This window comes from Miniopterus natalensis, chromosome 9 (genome assembly GCF_054644295.1).
Source record: "Miniopterus natalensis isolate mMinNat1 chromosome 9, mMinNat1.hap1, whole genome shotgun sequence".
NCBI classification, from domain to species: Eukaryota; Metazoa; Chordata; class Mammalia; order Chiroptera; family Miniopteridae; genus Miniopterus; species Miniopterus natalensis.
In genome coordinates, this window is record NC_142089.1 from 10924275 (window position 1) to 10942207 (window position 17933).

Genomic DNA, 17933 nt, shown 5'->3' on the forward strand with positions numbered 1-17933 from the left:
TCTCTAGAGGGTGGCAGGAACCGAAAAGGAAATGCGTCCCAGGAAAGCCTGCCTTCCGGAGAAGGGGCACTGTCTTCAGAGGTGAGGACGGCTGGCCTGGCCTTAGGCGGGATCTCTGGGCACCAAAAGGACTGACCTCACAAGTGGAGGCCAGGGACCTTGACCTTGTCAAGTCCTGTGACCAGAATCCCTCTCTGGGGATTCTCTGGAGGGTGAAGGGCAGCCGTGGGGCTCCCCCAAGCCCAGGGGACCATCAAGAAAGAACCATCAAGGGGACCATCAAGAAAGAGCCTCCCTCAGGAACCCAGCAGAGTGGGTGAGCCCTGTGCAGTAGAAGGGGGCAAAAGTCATGGTCTGGGGGAGCTCATTGAGGTCACTAGGTGCAGAAGATGTTGGGAAAGAATTGGTAAATAGGGTTGTAGCTCCTTAGGTTTCTCTTCAGGCAGTAGACGAACTTCCGGTCACAGGAGCAGAGCTTCACCTGGCAGAAGGGCCCAAGCTCTGCAAACAGGACGCCAAATGCAGAATGAGGAGGGGAAGGCACGCTCTCCAGGCACTGCCGCCCAGGCTTGCTGCAGCTAGGACTCGCTTCTAGGCCGAGCACTCCCGGTCCGTTTCTGCTCTGATGGGCGCTCAGTCTGATGAGGGAGGCACAGCGTCTACGCTGGGGGAATGCATAATCTGATGGCAGAGGCCCAACTGCTGCACGGGGTGAGGGTTCAGCCCAGGGTGGCAGAACTCCTGTCCTCAGGGAGCTCCCAGTCTGATGGAGGACACACATTCCCTCCCCTTGGGAGTTCCCAGTCTGATGGTGGAGACAGCTCCTGCTCTGGAGGAACCCCCCTTCTCATAGAGACACCATACCCAGACTTAGCTTTGAACTCAGAGGGACCTGAACTTGAATTCCAGCTCTAGCTGTGTTTATTGGCAAGCCTTTGAGTTTCAGTTTCCTCATCTGTAAAATGGGGAGACTAAACCTACTCACAGGGTATTTTCAGGGAGCAAGTAAAAGGAAGTATGCAAAGCATTTGGTACCTACTGAATGCTCACTCTAGGAGGTTGCATATAGCTGCAATATGCCTGCCTCTCTTGCCCCCAGCTCTGTCCCCCAAGATATAGTCTGGCTGACTTCTAGGGACAGCTGAACTCAGAGCCAGCACAGACCCAGGCTCTTGCAGTGGCCTGAATGGGAAGTCGCAGCCTTACCGCAGGCGACCAGGCCCCGTGAGAATCTGTATTTGTATGACTGTGTCCGGATGCTGCAGCTTTTCTCCTCCAGCAGCCCATAGCAGTGGTCATGCACCTGACAACACCTGTCAATGCAAGACACTTAGATCCTGATTGGAAGGGGCGTGCCACTTAAGCAGAGGCCACACTGTAGGTGTGGTCTGGGAAAGAAAGACTCTAATAATAATATGCCCTTCCTCTAGGGCTGCTTGCCATTGGCTAGCAGCTCACTGACCTGCTTTTTCCTCCTAAGTTCATGGTGAGACTACATTTCCCAGCCTCCTTTGCAGGTACATGTGCTCACATGACTAGGTTCCAACCAGGGAAATGTGGGCAGAAGCGAAGTACACCACTTTCAGACCTACCCATAGAAACCTTACACAGTATCCTCTGCTTTCTCTCCTTCTCCACCTGGATAAAGGTGGATAAAGATGATCTAGCCAAGGACTCTGAGGCCATAGGGAATGGCAGAGCCACAAGATGGAAGGAACCTGGGTTCCAGAATCAACATGTTTGATTAAACTGTTATAAGATCAAAAAACAAATTTCCAGTATGTTAGGTGTAGCAGGTTGCATTAAAATTTTCTTTTGGCCTGGCCGGGTGTGGCTCAGCAGTTGAGCATCGACCTAGGATCCAGGCGATCGAGGTTCGATTCCCGGTCAGGGCACATGCCCAGATTGCGGGCTTGATCCCCATTCGGAGGCAGCCGATCAATGACTCTCTCATCATTGATGTTTCTATCTCTCTATCCCTCTCCCTTCCTCTCTCTGAAATCAATAAAGATATGTTTAAAAACAGAAAAAGTTCATAGCTTATTCAACTCTCCTTAGTTTTTACATAATGTCCTCTTTTCTGTTCCAGGATCCCACCCAGGACTCCACATGACATTGAGTCATCACGTCTCTTTAGGCTCCTCTTGGCCATGGCAGTTTCTCACACATCCTTTGTTTTTGATGACCTTGACAGTTTTGAGGAGTACTGGTCAGTTATCGTGCAGAATGCCCTGCTATTGGGATTTCTCTGATGTTTTTCTCATGTTATGTGTTTATGTTTTTGCTCAAATTGTTCCAGCTTTGGCTACTGGGAGCTCTTTCAGTTGGTTCCTGTGCTCTTTGACATATCTCTGTCAATGGGGTTTGTTTTGTTTGAGCACTTTCTTACTTTCTGCATTTTAAGAAGCTCCAGGCTCATTTTGTATATTTCCTGCCCTAGTCCTCGCAGCAGCCGTTCCTCCAAGGACCCTTGGTTCCTGGGACAATGGTATTAAAAAACAGATCTGGGCACTAGGTAGTGCTTATGGCTACTGAGGGGTTCTTTTTGGTCCTCTCAGCTGACAGAGTAAAAGAGTATATATATGTGTCTATGTTAACCCTGTGTATATACACATATGTGTACATGCTTCTATATGTAACCACCTGAATCTATATTAAGTTAAACGGGAGTTCATACTGACATCTCCAACTCTCATCCACCACCACATAGATCATTCTAGCTTCCTTCCCTTGCTTGCCTGTAAACTCCCACTCCAGCAGCGAGAAACTTGGCTCCAGCCATCTGCCATCCATTCGCTTAATTGCCCCATTCCATCATACGTGTCTAGCGGTCTCAGAATTGTTAACCCAGCAGGTGGCATTTTCCAAAGAACATTGACACTTCCTAATCAAGATGTGAAAACTAAGTCCCCTCCCCCTTAAGGCCATTGTTACTACCTCAACCAGGAGTGTGCTGGAAGGACCAGAGTGAACTCTCTGAGGCTTAATCATAAAAACGCTATACTTTTTTGCCTTGCAGTCTTGGGAAATGCACTCTTGGAACCCCAGAGTCACCGTGCTGTGAGGAAGTCCAAACAATCTTGGAGAGGCCTGGGTGAGAGGAACTGTGGCCTCCAGCCCCCACCCCCAGCCCCCAGCCTCATCTGAGCTCCCAGCCAGCAGACAATGTCCACATGCCAGCTATCAGAGTGCGCCATCTGGAAAGTGGCTCACCAGCCTCATTCCAGGTGCCCAAGCTGAACCCAGGTGGGGCAGAGACAAGCCATCCCACCAAACCCTGCCCAAATGGCAGATTCTTAGCAAAACAAATGGTCATTGTCACTTCAAGCCACTACATTTTAGGATGATTTGTTGTATAACAATAGACCGCCTGATACATCAGGCCACTGAGATTGGGGGGAGTTACTAGATGTATCTTGGGCAAGTCAGTTAACTTCCCCAAGACTCAGTTTTCTTATCTATAAAATGGTGCTTTAATATTCACCTTCCGGAAACAACATGGAATTGGAGGAGACAGTGTGGGCACAGAGCCCAGAGCGCAAAGGGCAGTTGTGATAATCAGCTCACCAATCGGTAGCATCCTTGGGAGTCCCTCGACCGCCCCAGCCACAGTAACAGCCGTAGAAGCCGTAGCTGATCACGGCGCTCTTTCCCGTCACCTTCTCAATCATTGACTTCAGCTCCAGCAAGCCCCCTGGCACAGCAGGCACACCTGAAAGACAGCCCGCTCTCCCAGCATGCTTTCTCCCACCGGGGCTTGGAGGGGCCGGGCGTCTCTTTGCTATCCCCTGCGTTCGTGGGCAAGGGGAGGGGCAAGGAAGGTGAGGGCAGGCGGCAGAGAGAAGCAGTCCCAAGTCTGGGGAGTGCAAGCCTGGGTCCAGGTCACAGCGCGGCCGCTGCCTCACGGCGTGGCATTGCGCAGGCCGCTGATCTCTCAGGGCCTCGCTGTCCTCGGCTTCCTAAAATGCACTCCTACCTCTTGGAGGGTTAAAATAAGGTAAAGGGTGTACATTTCGAGCACAGTGGCAGATCCGTGCTAAGTGACAGAGAAACAGTAGGTGTGATTACTAATGTATCTGTACGAAGTGGGCAGACAGGCCCTTCCTGTATCTCCTGACAATACGCCCCTCCCGCCTCCCTACTAACACCAGTTAGAACATAAGAACCTTCGGGCAGGGTGGGCCCCTGAGAGCCCATTGAAGCCAGCTCCCTCCTCGTGCAGATGGAGACACTGAGGCCTAGAGGGGAAAGGTGGTTTTTGCGGAGGTAGAGGCTCCAGGCCTCCTGCTCCTGCTGGAGTCGGTCTCCAGGGATCTGGAGGCATCAAAGAGCAGGACAGCCAGTCAGGAGCTGCAGGGGAGGGCTCAAGACAGACCCCAAACCCCATGCTGTGCAGCGACCCCCCCAGTGGGCTGCACAGAAAACCTGGACAGGCCTGAGCGGAGAATGACCAGGAATCCTGGGATGGAATATCCCTATAAGGTGCTTGTTTTTCATTTTGGTTTTGCTTTGGCTTTATTTTGTTTTGCATCAAACAAACAAAAAATCTGCCTCCTGTACTTACAAGCCACACAGTCTCCGTACAGCATGTTTACTAACCACCCCCGGGAACCCCGCCACAGCCCTGCTGGCCGACTGTTACCCTGCGTCATGAATGAGAAGGCAGAGGCTGGGAGAGGCAGAGTTTTGCCCACGTTTACACAGTAAATGCAGAGTCCAGATTCAAACTTAAGTCTCTATGACCTCAAAGACTCGTCTCCGTGCCATGACCCTATTGTTCTTAGAGGGTAGAAGGTCACAAGTTCAAAGGTCATGGGGCCAGCACTTACAAGCCAGGAACCAAGCCAGTGTGAGGAGCCCCTTCATCTCCAAGGTTCTGGAAAAGAAAACACATCCCGTGACACACTTTCCAGGAGATGTCCTCACAGCCCATTCGAACCCGGCCCCGGCTTCCCACCAAGCCCCGTCCTCTCACATTGTTCAATAAATAGGCAGCCCAGTGAGGAAGGATGAGGCAAATACCTCAAGGAGTTGACCCAAGGGGTCCCTGGGGGCAGAGGGGCATCCGCGGGGTATTGTCCCCAGGAGAGACGGGAGAGAACTGTCCCGCCACAAATGCGCCTGGCCACAAATGTCCCCGACACAGTTGCCCCTTCTGCAAAAAAATGGCTAAAAGTAACCAGAGGAATGGGTGAGATTCATACATGGATGGAGATTTGACGGCACAGTGGGGGCAGGAATTGACACACAGGGACAGGGCCCTTGAGGAGGGATGAAAGGACCTGGCAGGGAGAAAAGTATCCTGGACAAGGGGCGAGGCTGGGGCAGGGCGGGGAGGGCAAGGGAAGCTGATGCTTTTCAGTTTTGTCTTCCTCTGATCTCACGGTGCGGAGGGCCTGTTCAAGGGCGTCTTCTTTGCCCGGGCTGAGGGCAGAGGCTGGGAGGGTTCACCCCCCTCTCCTGGCACCGAGGGCAGCGGCTGCCGGGAGCAGGGGCTCAGGAATGAAGCAGAGCGCTTATGCGATGTGGCTCTCAGGGCCTCTTTAGGGCTTTTGCGGGTCCCAAGCACTTTTGCCTTCATAGTCCCGTTCCTCCAAAAGGAAATTCTAATAAATTAGATTTTACAACTGCATTGGTATAAAAACAAATGCAATCCATGCTGGATTCATTATTCTTATTATATTCCTTTTTTCTTCAATGTTAAAATAATTGAAAACAGAAACATTTTCATGGGTCCCAGGCATTATGCCTGCAATAAGTTCACCCTGGGCGCTCATGAGAGCTCTGAAGGGTGGGTATCACTGTTGTCATTTTGCCAGTGGAGAAGTGCAGGCTCAGAGAGCTCAAGGAACTTGCCAGAGGTCACACATTTAGTAAGAAGTGGAGGCAGTGTGCGCCTCAAGGCACCACGCACCTCGCTCCCCGGAGGGAGGAGCTCTCCTTTGAGCCTTGGAGCCCAGAGGCCCCAGCTTCCCTCCCAAGCAGACACATAAATCTCTGGCCTAGAGTCCAAAAAAGTCACACCCAGAGGCAGAGGAAATGTGTCTTGGGCCACTGCCTGATTCTAACTTGGCCTCTCAGAGGCTCCTTTACCAGCGGCTGCCTGCTTCCCTTCCCTCTCTGGATCCCAAAGTCCTTGTTCATCCGCAGCTGCTCAGTTGGCCAATGGTCTGCTGGGATTTCCCCTTCGGTGCCCTGCTATCTCTGATCCCTGAGTTCAGTGGTCATTTCTGCCAGTGCTGTGCCCTCAGCCTCTGCCCCCTCCCCGCCAAGGCCAGGCTCCAAACACACAACCCCCAATTCCCCAGGGCTCCTGGCTACTGGAATGTCCTCTCCATGCCATCCTTTGCCCAGCAGCTCCTCTGAATTCCAAGGACATTCCTGAGGGTGTATCCACCCATGGCCTCTGCTCTGAGGGCTCTGATTAGCCAAGGTAATGACCCTAGACCCTACCCTTCCACACCAATCTTCTTTCACAGCTGCTCCCTAGAGCTGTGACAAGAGGAAGATGCCAACTACCATGTGCTGGGCACCTACAATGTGCCAGGCACTGTCCACTGTCTCTTTAAACCCACCAAGGACCCTGGCAGGTGAGAATTGTTAGACCTGCTGGCACAGTGTCTGTCCCTTCAACAGTCCTTTACTGAATGAAATAATACATGTTGATTTTTACAGACAAGGAAATCGATGCTCAGGAAGGGGAAGTGAGTTGTCTGAGGATTCAGGCCAGGGATGGGCCTCAAGTCCTTTGACTGACTGGACTGCCCTGCCTCTGAGCAGCCCCCGTGCAGTAACCACGTTGTTCCCCTTCCACATCTTATAATGCTTTGACATCTTGGCGTCCTTGCTGGGCTGGGAAGAGAGAGCCTCTCCTAGGACTAGCTAATTCCTAGAGATAGCCAAAGACGGCTCTGTGAACACACCTTTCACAGGCAAGCCAACCAGTCCTAAGCCCCCTGGCCCAGCCACCTTTATTTAACACTCATGCTCCCAGCCAATATTTCTTCTGCCCTAAATCACCCGAGGGCCAGGGACAGACCACCAGGTGCCACCCCATGTAGCCTGGATTCCATTGAAATTTTTCAAGTTACTCAGTCGTGAACTTTCCTTTCCCGTGGAGAACACAATTAAGGCTCTGGACTATGCTTTCACTCATTTCTTTTGCCTCCTGGCCCACCCTGGTGCTTCCCCCAGTGGCCCTGCATGCTGTGGCATGTTCCCTTCTCTTGGAAACTGTGAACAGCAAACTCTCTTTTAAATGGTGCATCTCCTGACATGTTGGCCTCATCATACCTGAATAAGACCAAAATCCCAGTGCGTTTTAGAATACCTGGGGCATGAGCTGTGGGTGTGAGCACAGGCCCCGTGCAAAGGGGCTTAGAAGAGAGCAAATTGCACAGAGAAGGTGGCAGAGGCACTAAAGCAGCTACCCTTGTGGGGCAGGGAAAAGAGACCATCCGTGGCCCCAGGAGAAGGATGTGGGGGTGGCTATTTTTATCAAGTAACCACAGAGGGGAATGCATGCAGCCAGGAGATAATTTTGGAGTGGAACAGTGGCTGCCGTAATGAGAGGTGGAGAGAGTGGAGACAGACAGCCTGACAGAGCACGGAAATGTGGGGCTGGGGAGTGGCCGGGTCACTGATAGACAGGCCCCGATAGACAAATCCACATGCAGCAGTCCCCCGAGCTCCCAGGACCCCCTCAGTTCACGTCCTTCAGCAGGAAAGGAGGGACAGCACCAGCCCTGTCGGAAGGCACATCTGAGACCTCCTTGCAGCCCGTGGGGGAAGCAGTGGAGGGCCCGGAGTCCCTCTCACAGCCCCTCTTTGTGCCCAACCTCTGCACCCTCAGGTAAGGCAGCCCCCCAAATGAAATTCCTCACCAGTGAGACCTTCTCTCTGTCTTCATTGCCAGGCCTGGAAAAGAGGCAGAGGTTGGGCGCGCCTGGTTTTAAGGGCCTCGCTGCCCGCCTCCCACACCCTTGCCAGCTCCAGGATAACTGGAAACTCACGGAGGAAGCCTTACTCTCCCCCCAAGGCCTCTGGGGGATTTTTCCCTCTCTGTGTTCAGATGCAGCTACATCAGGGGGCCTGAGTAGCTTTCAGGAGGGATATTGAGTTCCGTCTGGCTTGGGCCACCCGCGGTCCCGGGCTCTTCTCCATCAAGGCCTGGAGATCTGGAATCACCCCTCTGGGCGTCACCGCCCTCGCCCCCGGCCACACCGGGGCTCTGTCTAGGCCTCCAGCCCACGTTCCTGCTCGAATTTCATTTTGTCTCCTTCATCCAGGGACAGCCAGGACAGCCAGGTGGCACCCCCTCCAGGCTCTGCCCCTTCTCTTCCAGTTGCTCCCCATCTGCCAACCCCGACTGTCTGTCCTGTTCGGGAACTTGTGAGAGCCCCGCTATGGAGTCGCAGTAACATGCTCCCAAGCGCAGCGGCCACCTCTTTTTTGCACCTGACTCCCTACCAAACTGCCATGTTTCCTCCCTCTGAGAAGGAGAAACCACCGCCTTGCAGCTGGAGAAATGCAAGCTGGAGGCCCCCCACTCCAAAGCTGTGTGACCCCAGGCCAGTCACCACACTTCTCTGTTTGCTCCTGCGACATAGCGGAATAATGACTCCCAGTGGCCCGAGAGGTTCGTGGAGAGGAACGCACTGTAGGAAATAAGGCCAAGGGGGGAGGTGTGCGGCGCAGGGGTTAGCAGCACGGACTCTTCTGGGCTAATGTCACAGCTCCAAGTCCCGGGTTCAAATCCTGGCTTCCCCACTCCAAGCTGTTTCACCTCAGGGCCGATTTTAGGTCTCTTGCCTCAGACAGTTATTAGGACTGAGTGATTTCATGCATTTGTAACAGAATAGTGGCAAAATAACGCTAACAAATAAATAACCTCCAAGTGTGTTGTCACAAGGACACGGGGAGCTGCTATGAGTCCATTCTCCTCTTCTGTTAATCCCCGCGTGCCCATCCCGACCCCACATACACACACTTTTCTGAGAAGACGCGGGTGCACCCATCCTCCTGTCCAAAAATCCCCTCCTTCAGGCCCTCGCGAACCCATTTCTTCCTGGGACCTGCCCACAGGCACCCCACGGAACCCCGTGAATCCAATTTAATACAAAAAGTACCCACTGACCGTCTGCTCTGCTGCATGCCAGGCACTGCTGGGGACCCAGTGTGAACAAGAGACACCCAGCCCCCACCAGGCGCCCGGCTGGTGGGGGGAAACTGGCAGCAAAGGCATCGAGTAAATAAATACAAGTCCAGGGGCATAACAGCTGTGGGCAAAGCTCCTCTATTCTGCCTTTTTATTTCTCTTAAGTCACCAGTTTCCTCCTCCGCCTGCGGGCACTCACAGGCCTCGCCTTCCTAAACCAAACAAAAGGGAGCCAACAAAAGGGGAAAACATCCCTTACCTCTGCTGACCTCGCTCCAGCTTGCTGTTTCCCCTGAGCGCCCAGTTTCTGGACAGAGAAGCCTCCACTGGCTCGTGGCCCGCTCGCCCCTGAAGCCTTTGCTGCCTGGCTCCGGCTGCGTCCCTGAGCCAGCTCTCAGGGCCCCCCAAAGCCCGGTGTTGCCCGAGCTTGGCTTCACCCCCCCCCCCCCCCCCGGTGTCTCGGGCACTCCGTCCGCTGACCGTCTAACCCCGCCGTCTGCGCTCCTGCTGCTCATTTCCCATTTCTGTCTGCCCCCCAAATGCTGGTGTTTTCAAGAGTGTTTGCCCCCCGTTTCTTCATCTCTCCTGGGGTGAGCTCATGTGAGGTCGGGGATTTGGGTCCTGTTTCCATGCGGATTCCAGGAGCTTTCGCTGGCCAAGCAGCGCCTGGCACTAGCTGTGAATCAGCAATAACACCGGGTAAGCAAGTGATCGCATGTGTGAATGGAGAGAGCACAGTGTCGGTCAAAGAGCCTGAGCTTCAGGTCGGACAGAAGTGTATTCAAAGCTGGTGTCACTTCTGATCGCCTCTGTCACCTGACCTCTTCAGGTCTCAGTTTCGTCATCTGTAAGGCAGGACAATAGTAAGACCCGCTTCATTTTATAGTTTTGATAATTCAATGAGATGAGGCAGGCTGAGGGGCTCGGTGCAGGGCCTGGCACCTAGCAGGTGCTCAGTGAGTCACAGCGATTATAAATATTATTGCTGTATGTCTTTTCACTAAACTCAGAGCTCTCTGAGGATAGGCGCTGTGTCTGCTTCATTAATGTACCCCCAGCACTTGGCACATAGCAGGTGCTCAGCTAGGTTTGCTAAGTGAATGCATGACCTCTCCCGCTCTAGCTTTCATGCTCACCCCACTGCCCCAGTCTGCACTTCTAATATAATTTGAATTATTACCAAATTTAAATATCAGGCAGGTATTTGAGTATCAGGCAGGTGTTTAGATTTTATTAATTATACTGTAATTTAATGTTATATTAATTATATGTTTAAATAAATTCAAATACTTACCTGATAGTCAGCTCAGTGGCCCACAAGAACCCCAGAACTAAACTCACTGTCTCCCCCACAATCCAGCCCCTCCCAACTCCCCTCTCTCTGGGAAAAGATCCAGTCATTCACACAGTTTCAATTAAAACACCCCAACCAGAGTAGAAGATTGTTGAGAGCAGGAATCTTCTCATTCATTTCTGACCCCAGAACCTGGAATAACTTCTGACCCCTGGTAGGTCCTCAAGAAATATCTGTGGAATGAATTAAGCATCCCATAAACATGCTTGTTCTCTGGTATTTGCTGTGTCTATCTCGTGCAGGCTCATCCCAGGGCCAAAGCCCCAGTGAGGGCAGCCACAGATACCTGGACAATCTCTGGCCCTGGGACCCAAGCTACTGAAACATCCCCGGCCTTATCAAATGAGTTGATGACCCCGAGGAGGCTTGCACATAGAACAGGATTGCCCAAGGGTCACAGACAGGAAGTCTACATTGAGTTTTCCTCCTCCAGGAAGTTTTCCCTGATTGCTTCTTCCACATGAAGTTTGTCTTATCACAGAACTTATCACATATACTGTCTACTCTGGTGCTTCCTGTTGGAGGGGATCATAAGGCTGATAGCTCAGGGAGGAAGGAAAAAGGGATTCAGGACTCAATGAGCATACACTGTGCCACAAGTTCAAGGCAAGTTCAGCATTTGTAATCTTTGATTCTCACAAAATCTTGGGGCATTATGATCCCATTCTGTGAAGAAACTGAGGGCCAGATGTTAACTAGTTTTCTCAAGGCCGCACAGCTAGTAAAAGGTGAACCCAGAATCTTAAGCCTGACCAAGTCCATGGTCTTTCCACTACAGAAAGGGGTTGAAATCCAATAGAGACATGATGATTAGGATTTTCACCAGAAATCGAACCGAAGTGACATATGATTTCTTTATAGACAAAATGGAGACGTGAAAGCTGAGGTATAGTTATTGCTAGGGGATGAAAGTTTACCCTGGGGGCAAAATTCTTGTTTGTCCAATTTTGCCCCTTGCTAGATGTCTGGGGCTTTCTGCCCTGGTGAATTTCTATACCTGGCCCATCATATTTGCTCTGCTCAAGTCTGTCTAACTGCCTATAACATTCCCCCCTCAAGGATCTTGGCTCTGAATTCTTTCAGAGAATAGGGGTGCAGGGTCTCTTTTGTAGCTGCTTCCTGCTGAAAGGGGGCGATGTTTTCCTTCAGAGCCAAGGGAGCCTTGCTCTTTGTCAGAGAGATGATGAAGCCTGGACACAAAAGGAGGTTGTGATGGTGCCTGGGGTGGAATTTCCTGACTACAAGTAGGGCTTGTAACTTGGTGGGGACTGACTGTATTACAGATCTCAGTATTATTGGGGCAAGAATTATGACAAATGGTCTGGTAAAAGCAATAAAGTTTTCGTTATTAATAGTTTCAAGGCAAAGGATGAAAGAAAAATGAAACATTAGTTTGGAGAGTTGTAGCCAATTATTTAAGAAAACTAGAAAAATTCAGGATCTAGTTCAGTTGAGTCTATGGGTGAAAAATAAAACTTTGAAGACAATTAGCTGAATTAGAGTCCAATATTCATAACTGTGTATAATGGACTTTATTGAAACATGGTTTCCCCCCTTAAAATCATTCTTATTTTTATTAGAGAACCAAATTAAGACCAATTTATTTACTATGTTAAGTCCAGTTTCAATTTGACCTGATTATTTCCATGAATACAAGAATAGTACTTGATTAGACAGTTCTTTTAAATTTCCTTTGCTGGAATTTCACAAGGAATTTTCAGATTGAGCTTTAATTTGCCCCTCAGCACAGGAGCCAAGCCACACAGTTGCCATTAGGCCTTGCCTGCAATACCTATAGGTTTGGGTGGATTCCTCAAGTTGTTGAGGTCCCCCAAATGTCTGAGGTTCTTTTCTTGCCATCTTTTGGGGAAGCAACCTTCGTTCCTTACCTGGCAAGACTGCCAACTGACCCACTGACCAAGCAAGTTACCAGGCCCTTTCTCCAAGGGGTTTTTATTAGCTTTAAAGTCAATCTTCATTTCTTAAGGCTTTCCAGTAACATCCAGAGTCTAGGCATGCCTCTCTCAGACATGCCATTCCAGTCAAAGTTTTGGTTAATAAAACCATAATTGGAAACTGGTCTTATTGAATTCATGCAAAGAAACGTATTGCCATGAAAATAATATTCATTTATTAAGAGTTGCCAAATTCTGGAGGAATTAGGTAGGGAGGGAAAGATAAGTGTTTCAATCTTGTTTATGAGGGCATTATTTGCCAAGTTACTCTAGGGAAAAAACAAGTTTCCTTATATCTGGAAAACAAAAAGATTTTAAAATCATCAACATCTTGAACAAAGTTATAAGAATAATAATTATTTTCAGTTCATTTAATCCCATATAACCAATTTTTGCTTATCCTGATTATTTGCCAGTATTTCCATGAATTCAGTTATTTCTTAGAGTTTTATGAATCTTTATCTAGTTTAAAGATATTATTTGCTTAGAAATCTGTAATTTAGAGTAAGTCAGAGTTATTTTTATGACCCTTCCAAAGACATATAACATATTTGCAAATGCATTAGAGTAAAACAATAACTGTCTGCAAATGACAAAATTAAAATGACATGGTTATAGATTTGTTTATAATGCAATTGATAAAGAAATGTGCTTTTTTTGTAAGATATAACTTTCCAAGATAACCATTTCTTGGTAAATATTATGAAACGACACAAAAGAACAATATAAAACCCATATGTTTAGATTTAACACACAATTTCAATATAGAAAGAACAAATAATATGTGAGATTTTAAAACATGCATGGCTTATTGGAAGTGTGCATTGAGCATTGAAAACAATTTATGAATTTTCAATGTATTAATCACAAACACCTGGAGTGTCACTGCCTGATGTCCCCCACAACAGGGAACCATCACTCTTGGCTTGCCTAGTGTCACTGACCGGACACCTGCTACCCCTGACAGTATTCTGTCTGATTTGGCTTTGAATCTTTGCAAGTTCCTTCCTATAGCAGGCTGAACATTTTAGAACATCCATTTTAGTAAAAATATATGTATATAAATAGAATATAGTTATTATTATTATTATTTTATTTGGCAAAGCTTCAGATGTAATTTTAATCATATTAAATAGGCCTAATTAGCTCAAAAAGTTTTCTTTTGTGAGGAGAGAGAACAAATCTTTAAGGTATTCCAGGGGCCCACTGGGATAACTTAAAGTCATTTCTCAGTTTAAAAAAAGTATTTTAAAATTTAAACTTTGGGGAGGTTGTCAAACAAACTTAACCAACAGATTATAACATAAATTTTTTTGTAAACCTGGGTAAAACTAACATATATTATATGGTAATAACTTTAAAAGATGTTAATCAAACTTAAGCTGGTGTTAATATTAAATATTTTGTCTAGACCACAGGATCCTGTTTAATTTATATAAGTATTTAATTTCTACAGGCCAATAAATATTACACCCCGGTTATGCTACCCAGAGGCAGAAAACACACCACATATAATACACTGACGAACACATATCACATAAAGACCATATACATAATCCAAGTCACTAATTTTGTAGAGAAGGCATAAGATTTTTTCATTTGTGTTTGATAACGTTTTAGAAGGCTGGAGAAGGTGGGAGGGTTTTAATCTTCTTACCTGTTCAGAAATAACCAGTTTATAACAACTCAATTTCGATTCTTGTCCTTCAAAACTGCATTATCATATTTTATATCTTCTATTACTAAACCATAGTTTTCCTCCAACTTAATTTGAATTCTTTACTTTTAGAAAATTTATCTTAGTAACTGCTAAAAGTAAGCAATTAGTCTTGTTTAGATTGGCAAGTATATTTTATGACTTCTAGAAACATAGGCTCTTTTTCTAGCAAACACATTCATACCTTTCAGAGACATACCTAATGAAGTGTAGGACGTGTGTTAATAGTTCCAAATTTATTTTCTAGTTTTTTTAATAACAAAAGGCCAAAAGTAGGTGAACTTCAGCTTTGTCTAGCAATTAATGTTTATCAGCTGAAATAAGTTAATTTGATTCACTTGAATGGCTAAGGTTTTTTTCCCCTTTTAATAAGGATTACCCCTTAGAAAGTTGCATTTTAAAGGCTAGTCCAGATGAGGTTTGGTAGGCTTCAAATTGTTCCTGGAGCCATACCTCTGGCCCTGTAAAGACTTTATTTGTAAAACAAGGACTGTGGTTTTTGGTATCTCAAGAACTGGGTTGTCACTCAAATGTTGGCAAACAGTGGATAAATAAATTCATTCACCCATTTTTGAAACGTTTCTTCTCTCATTTGGGTGTGTTTTCCTTTCAGGCTCCGCAGCAATTACAGAGAGATGCGGTTTACAGGTATACATAGTTTAGGATCATCCCCAAGAGCCATGAAGACTTGGGTACAGGGACCTCTGTCCATTCCCCTGGGACCCGCAAAACAGGTCTTGCTGCAAGTCTTACGAAGGCCTGGGTTGTTCCTTAAGGCCATGAAGACTTGGATGTACAGGAATTCAGCCCATTTGCCCTCATAACAGCAGAAAAAATCTAGCTGGAGGACGGTGCTCTAATTAAGGCTTCCATCCTTCGGCCAGGCCTCCTGGGTCCCCGCTTTGTACTGGGGCCATGCTGTACTGTAAAAGAAGACTCATCTCTTTTTCTTTAGAGTTTGGGGGTCCAAGTTTGACCAGTTTTTGAGGATACATTCTAGGGGAGAGTCCTGGGGAAGAGAGGGTGGTTTCCCATCTGGAAGAGAATAGAGGGGAGTAGGGGAGAAACAGGCATCCCGCCCCCCTACAGTGGGTTCAAAGGAGACTGTCCCCTGTTTCGTACCCCGATTTCTGGACTCAGCTAGCCTTACCACGTAACCCGCCCCCAGTCTTGTGTGAGACACCACGTCCCTAAGCTCACCGATGGGATCTCCTTCCTCTCCAGCCCCTCGTTGCTGGGTTTGGGTGCACACGCTAGTCTTGAGCAACTGAACTTGCCAGTTCGTCTCTTATCTTTCCCATTTCCCGTGACGCATAAGGAGGCCTAGCAGGGCAGCCCCTGACGTCAGGGACAAGGACCTGACCTCTTGTCCTTCCAGTCGTTTCTGAAATTCCCAGAAAAAGTGGCAAACCCATTGGAGATGACGAACAGTGTGCAGAAAGTTTTGCCACCTTCCGCCCGGGGGCTCTCTTTTGTCCCAGTTCAGTTTCCTAGAACCCTTCTTTAGGCGACCTGGCTCTCTACAAGAAAAACAGACTTCTACAGGAGTTTCCCAGCAGACTCTATTTAGTAATTCTGTTGTTTGGCTCCCAGAAATCAGAATCGGAATCGTTAGAAAAGCCAGGGCCATGTTCTCTAACAGTTCAATTAAATTCCTTTGCAAACCCATCAGGGCCCCGGAGAAAGTCAGAGAAATCTTTAGGCAGAACCCTTAATTCCTATTCTAGTATAAGGGAATGTGTACAATCCGTTTCCCCTCTCACGTAAGACCGATCTTTCTGGTTCTTCTATCCTGGGTACAGTTTACCTGCGCCTCTCCTAGAAGCCTTGAATTTCCAATCAAGATAAGCTTCCCATTCATTGAGTTTTCATTTTAGAGCTGGGTTTTTCTGATTTGGTGCAAAAATTAATTAGGCATCAAAAGCGCTACATTTGGACCACCTTCAGGTGATATCACTTCTAGTTAAGTTTTCCCATTTCTGTAAGTATTGGCAAGTAAAGGCTTTCTGTTAATTGTAAGAAGTATTAATGGGGCTGGCGGCTGGGAGTTTGCAGCCTTAGAGGCACAATCTCCCATGTTGATTTTAGTTTTGTTTTGAGATTTGTAGGGTCCGCACAAATTTCTAGGGATGTGGTGTAATGGGTTGAAAGTGTGCTGTTTGGGGGTTGAGCTCCGAGGAGCTTTTATCTCCCGAGTCGTCTCAAACCCTCTTGTGGGCCTTGGCTTCTCCCCCCAGCTTCTAACAGCCTCGTGGAGTCAGAGCGCTGGGTAACCAGCCTTGATGGGTGCTCCCCGGATGAGTCAAATAATTAATTACAGTCGAGCTGGATTCCCTATGGGGCTCCCGCACATCATGAGACACACCCTCTGAAACCTCCACAGAGATTCTCCGCGGCCCAAGAACACCCGAGACCCAGGCTGGAGGGTGGATGGGCCCGCCCTCGGAACTGAACAAGTTCAGCTTTCACTCATGTGGTAAAAGGTTTTGTTCAGACCCTCGGAAAGCACTGCCAAGTGGAAAGGCAAAGTTAAACACCAGACATCCCTTCTCTCCTGTCCTTAGTTATCGTGACCCTTGGCTATAGACTAGGTTCTTCTCAACCCTTAATCTTTAGCTCCACCTTGAGGGTTTCAAAAAAAGTTCAAAGGCAGCCTGACTTTAACTCCAGACACAAGGAACAAAGAGGAAAGAACATCCTTCCAGCCAAGGGCAAGGAAGCCTCTCTCCACTGGAACTAGTAAAGGACAGGGAAAGGCCGGGGGAGGGCTTCCACAGTGTCCCCGGCGCGGGCTGTGTCTTGCAGTCGGCGGGGTGCCCAGTGCGAACTTCCCCGGCCCAGGACCCTCTCATCCTGTCACTGGAGTCGTCTGGCTGTGAGCTCCCTAACCGCGTTTAAATGCTCACCCCGCACAGTGCAGCAATGGGGGGGGGAACCCAGGACCCGAGGAAAAGATTCAGGGAGGGGAGAGAACACAGAGAGGCATGTCCTTCCAGCCTAGGTGGCGAGGACGGCTGGCTTACCAGTGATGAAGCGACCGGAGCCACAGTAAGAACCATCCAGGTCAGGGCACCCAGTGCGTTACTGGCGAGAGGACGAGACTTCAGCTCTTGTCTCCTTGAGGGAAAGATTTCAATCAAGAGACAAAGTGCAGCAAAGCAAGCAAGAATTCACGGGCCACAGCAAAACACACTCGGGACGGTGCAGCAAGGAAGGAGCGACGGGAGGGCCGAGGGGGGGCTGCCCTGGCTCACTGGGAAGTCAGAGAGGCGCGGGGACAGCGACAGGTTCAGGGGGTCAGCTCGGGAAAAGCTGCCTCTGCCCGTCGCTCCCCTGGTTGCAAGTCTCGTGGGGTCTTTTAGGGGGGAAGGGAGACAGAGGGGAAGGGAACGGCCCAGGAGCTCTTCCCTGGGGGAGAGCACACCCTGGGTCCCTTGTGTGGAGGGTATTTGTGTCTCTTTCCGGCAGGTGGGACTCAGGGGCGGTCTCAGGGGAGGGTCGATGGAATATTCATCAGCTCTCCAGGTGTGCTCTTTCAGGGTCGTGGTCTCCAATGATTGGTCAGTGCCAGGGAGGGGTCATTAGTCAATGCAGCTGGTCCTGAGGCAGCCAGAGGCGTCACTTGTCTGGTTTTGCTGCTTTTCTGGGCCTGGAGCTGAAATACAACAGAGGCCTAGATGTTATCTTTAGGAAGGAAAAGGTCAGGGGGTCTAAACAGCATGAACAGTGATATGCTGGGGGAAGGAAAGG

The 17933-nt window shown here is 48.8% G+C and overlaps 1 protein-coding gene across 1 annotated transcript; it reads right to left on the bottom strand.

Annotated features, from left to right (window-relative positions):
* Window positions 1–293: 293 nt before the first annotated feature.
* On the bottom strand, window positions 294–17550 carry PLA2G5 (phospholipase A2 group V). The gene is made up of 5 exons (XM_016214727.2): window positions 17207–17550; window positions 4830–4876; window positions 3568–3712; window positions 1207–1313; window positions 294–501 (listed from the first exon to the last, which is right to left on the bottom strand). Exons 2-5 carry the CDS (start codon window positions 4864–4866, stop codon window positions 377–379), a joined length of 414 nt encoding a protein of 137 aa, XP_016070213.1. The 5' UTR covers window positions 4867–4876; window positions 17207–17550; the 3' UTR covers window positions 294–376.
* Between the last annotated feature and the right edge of the window lie 383 nt (window positions 17551–17933).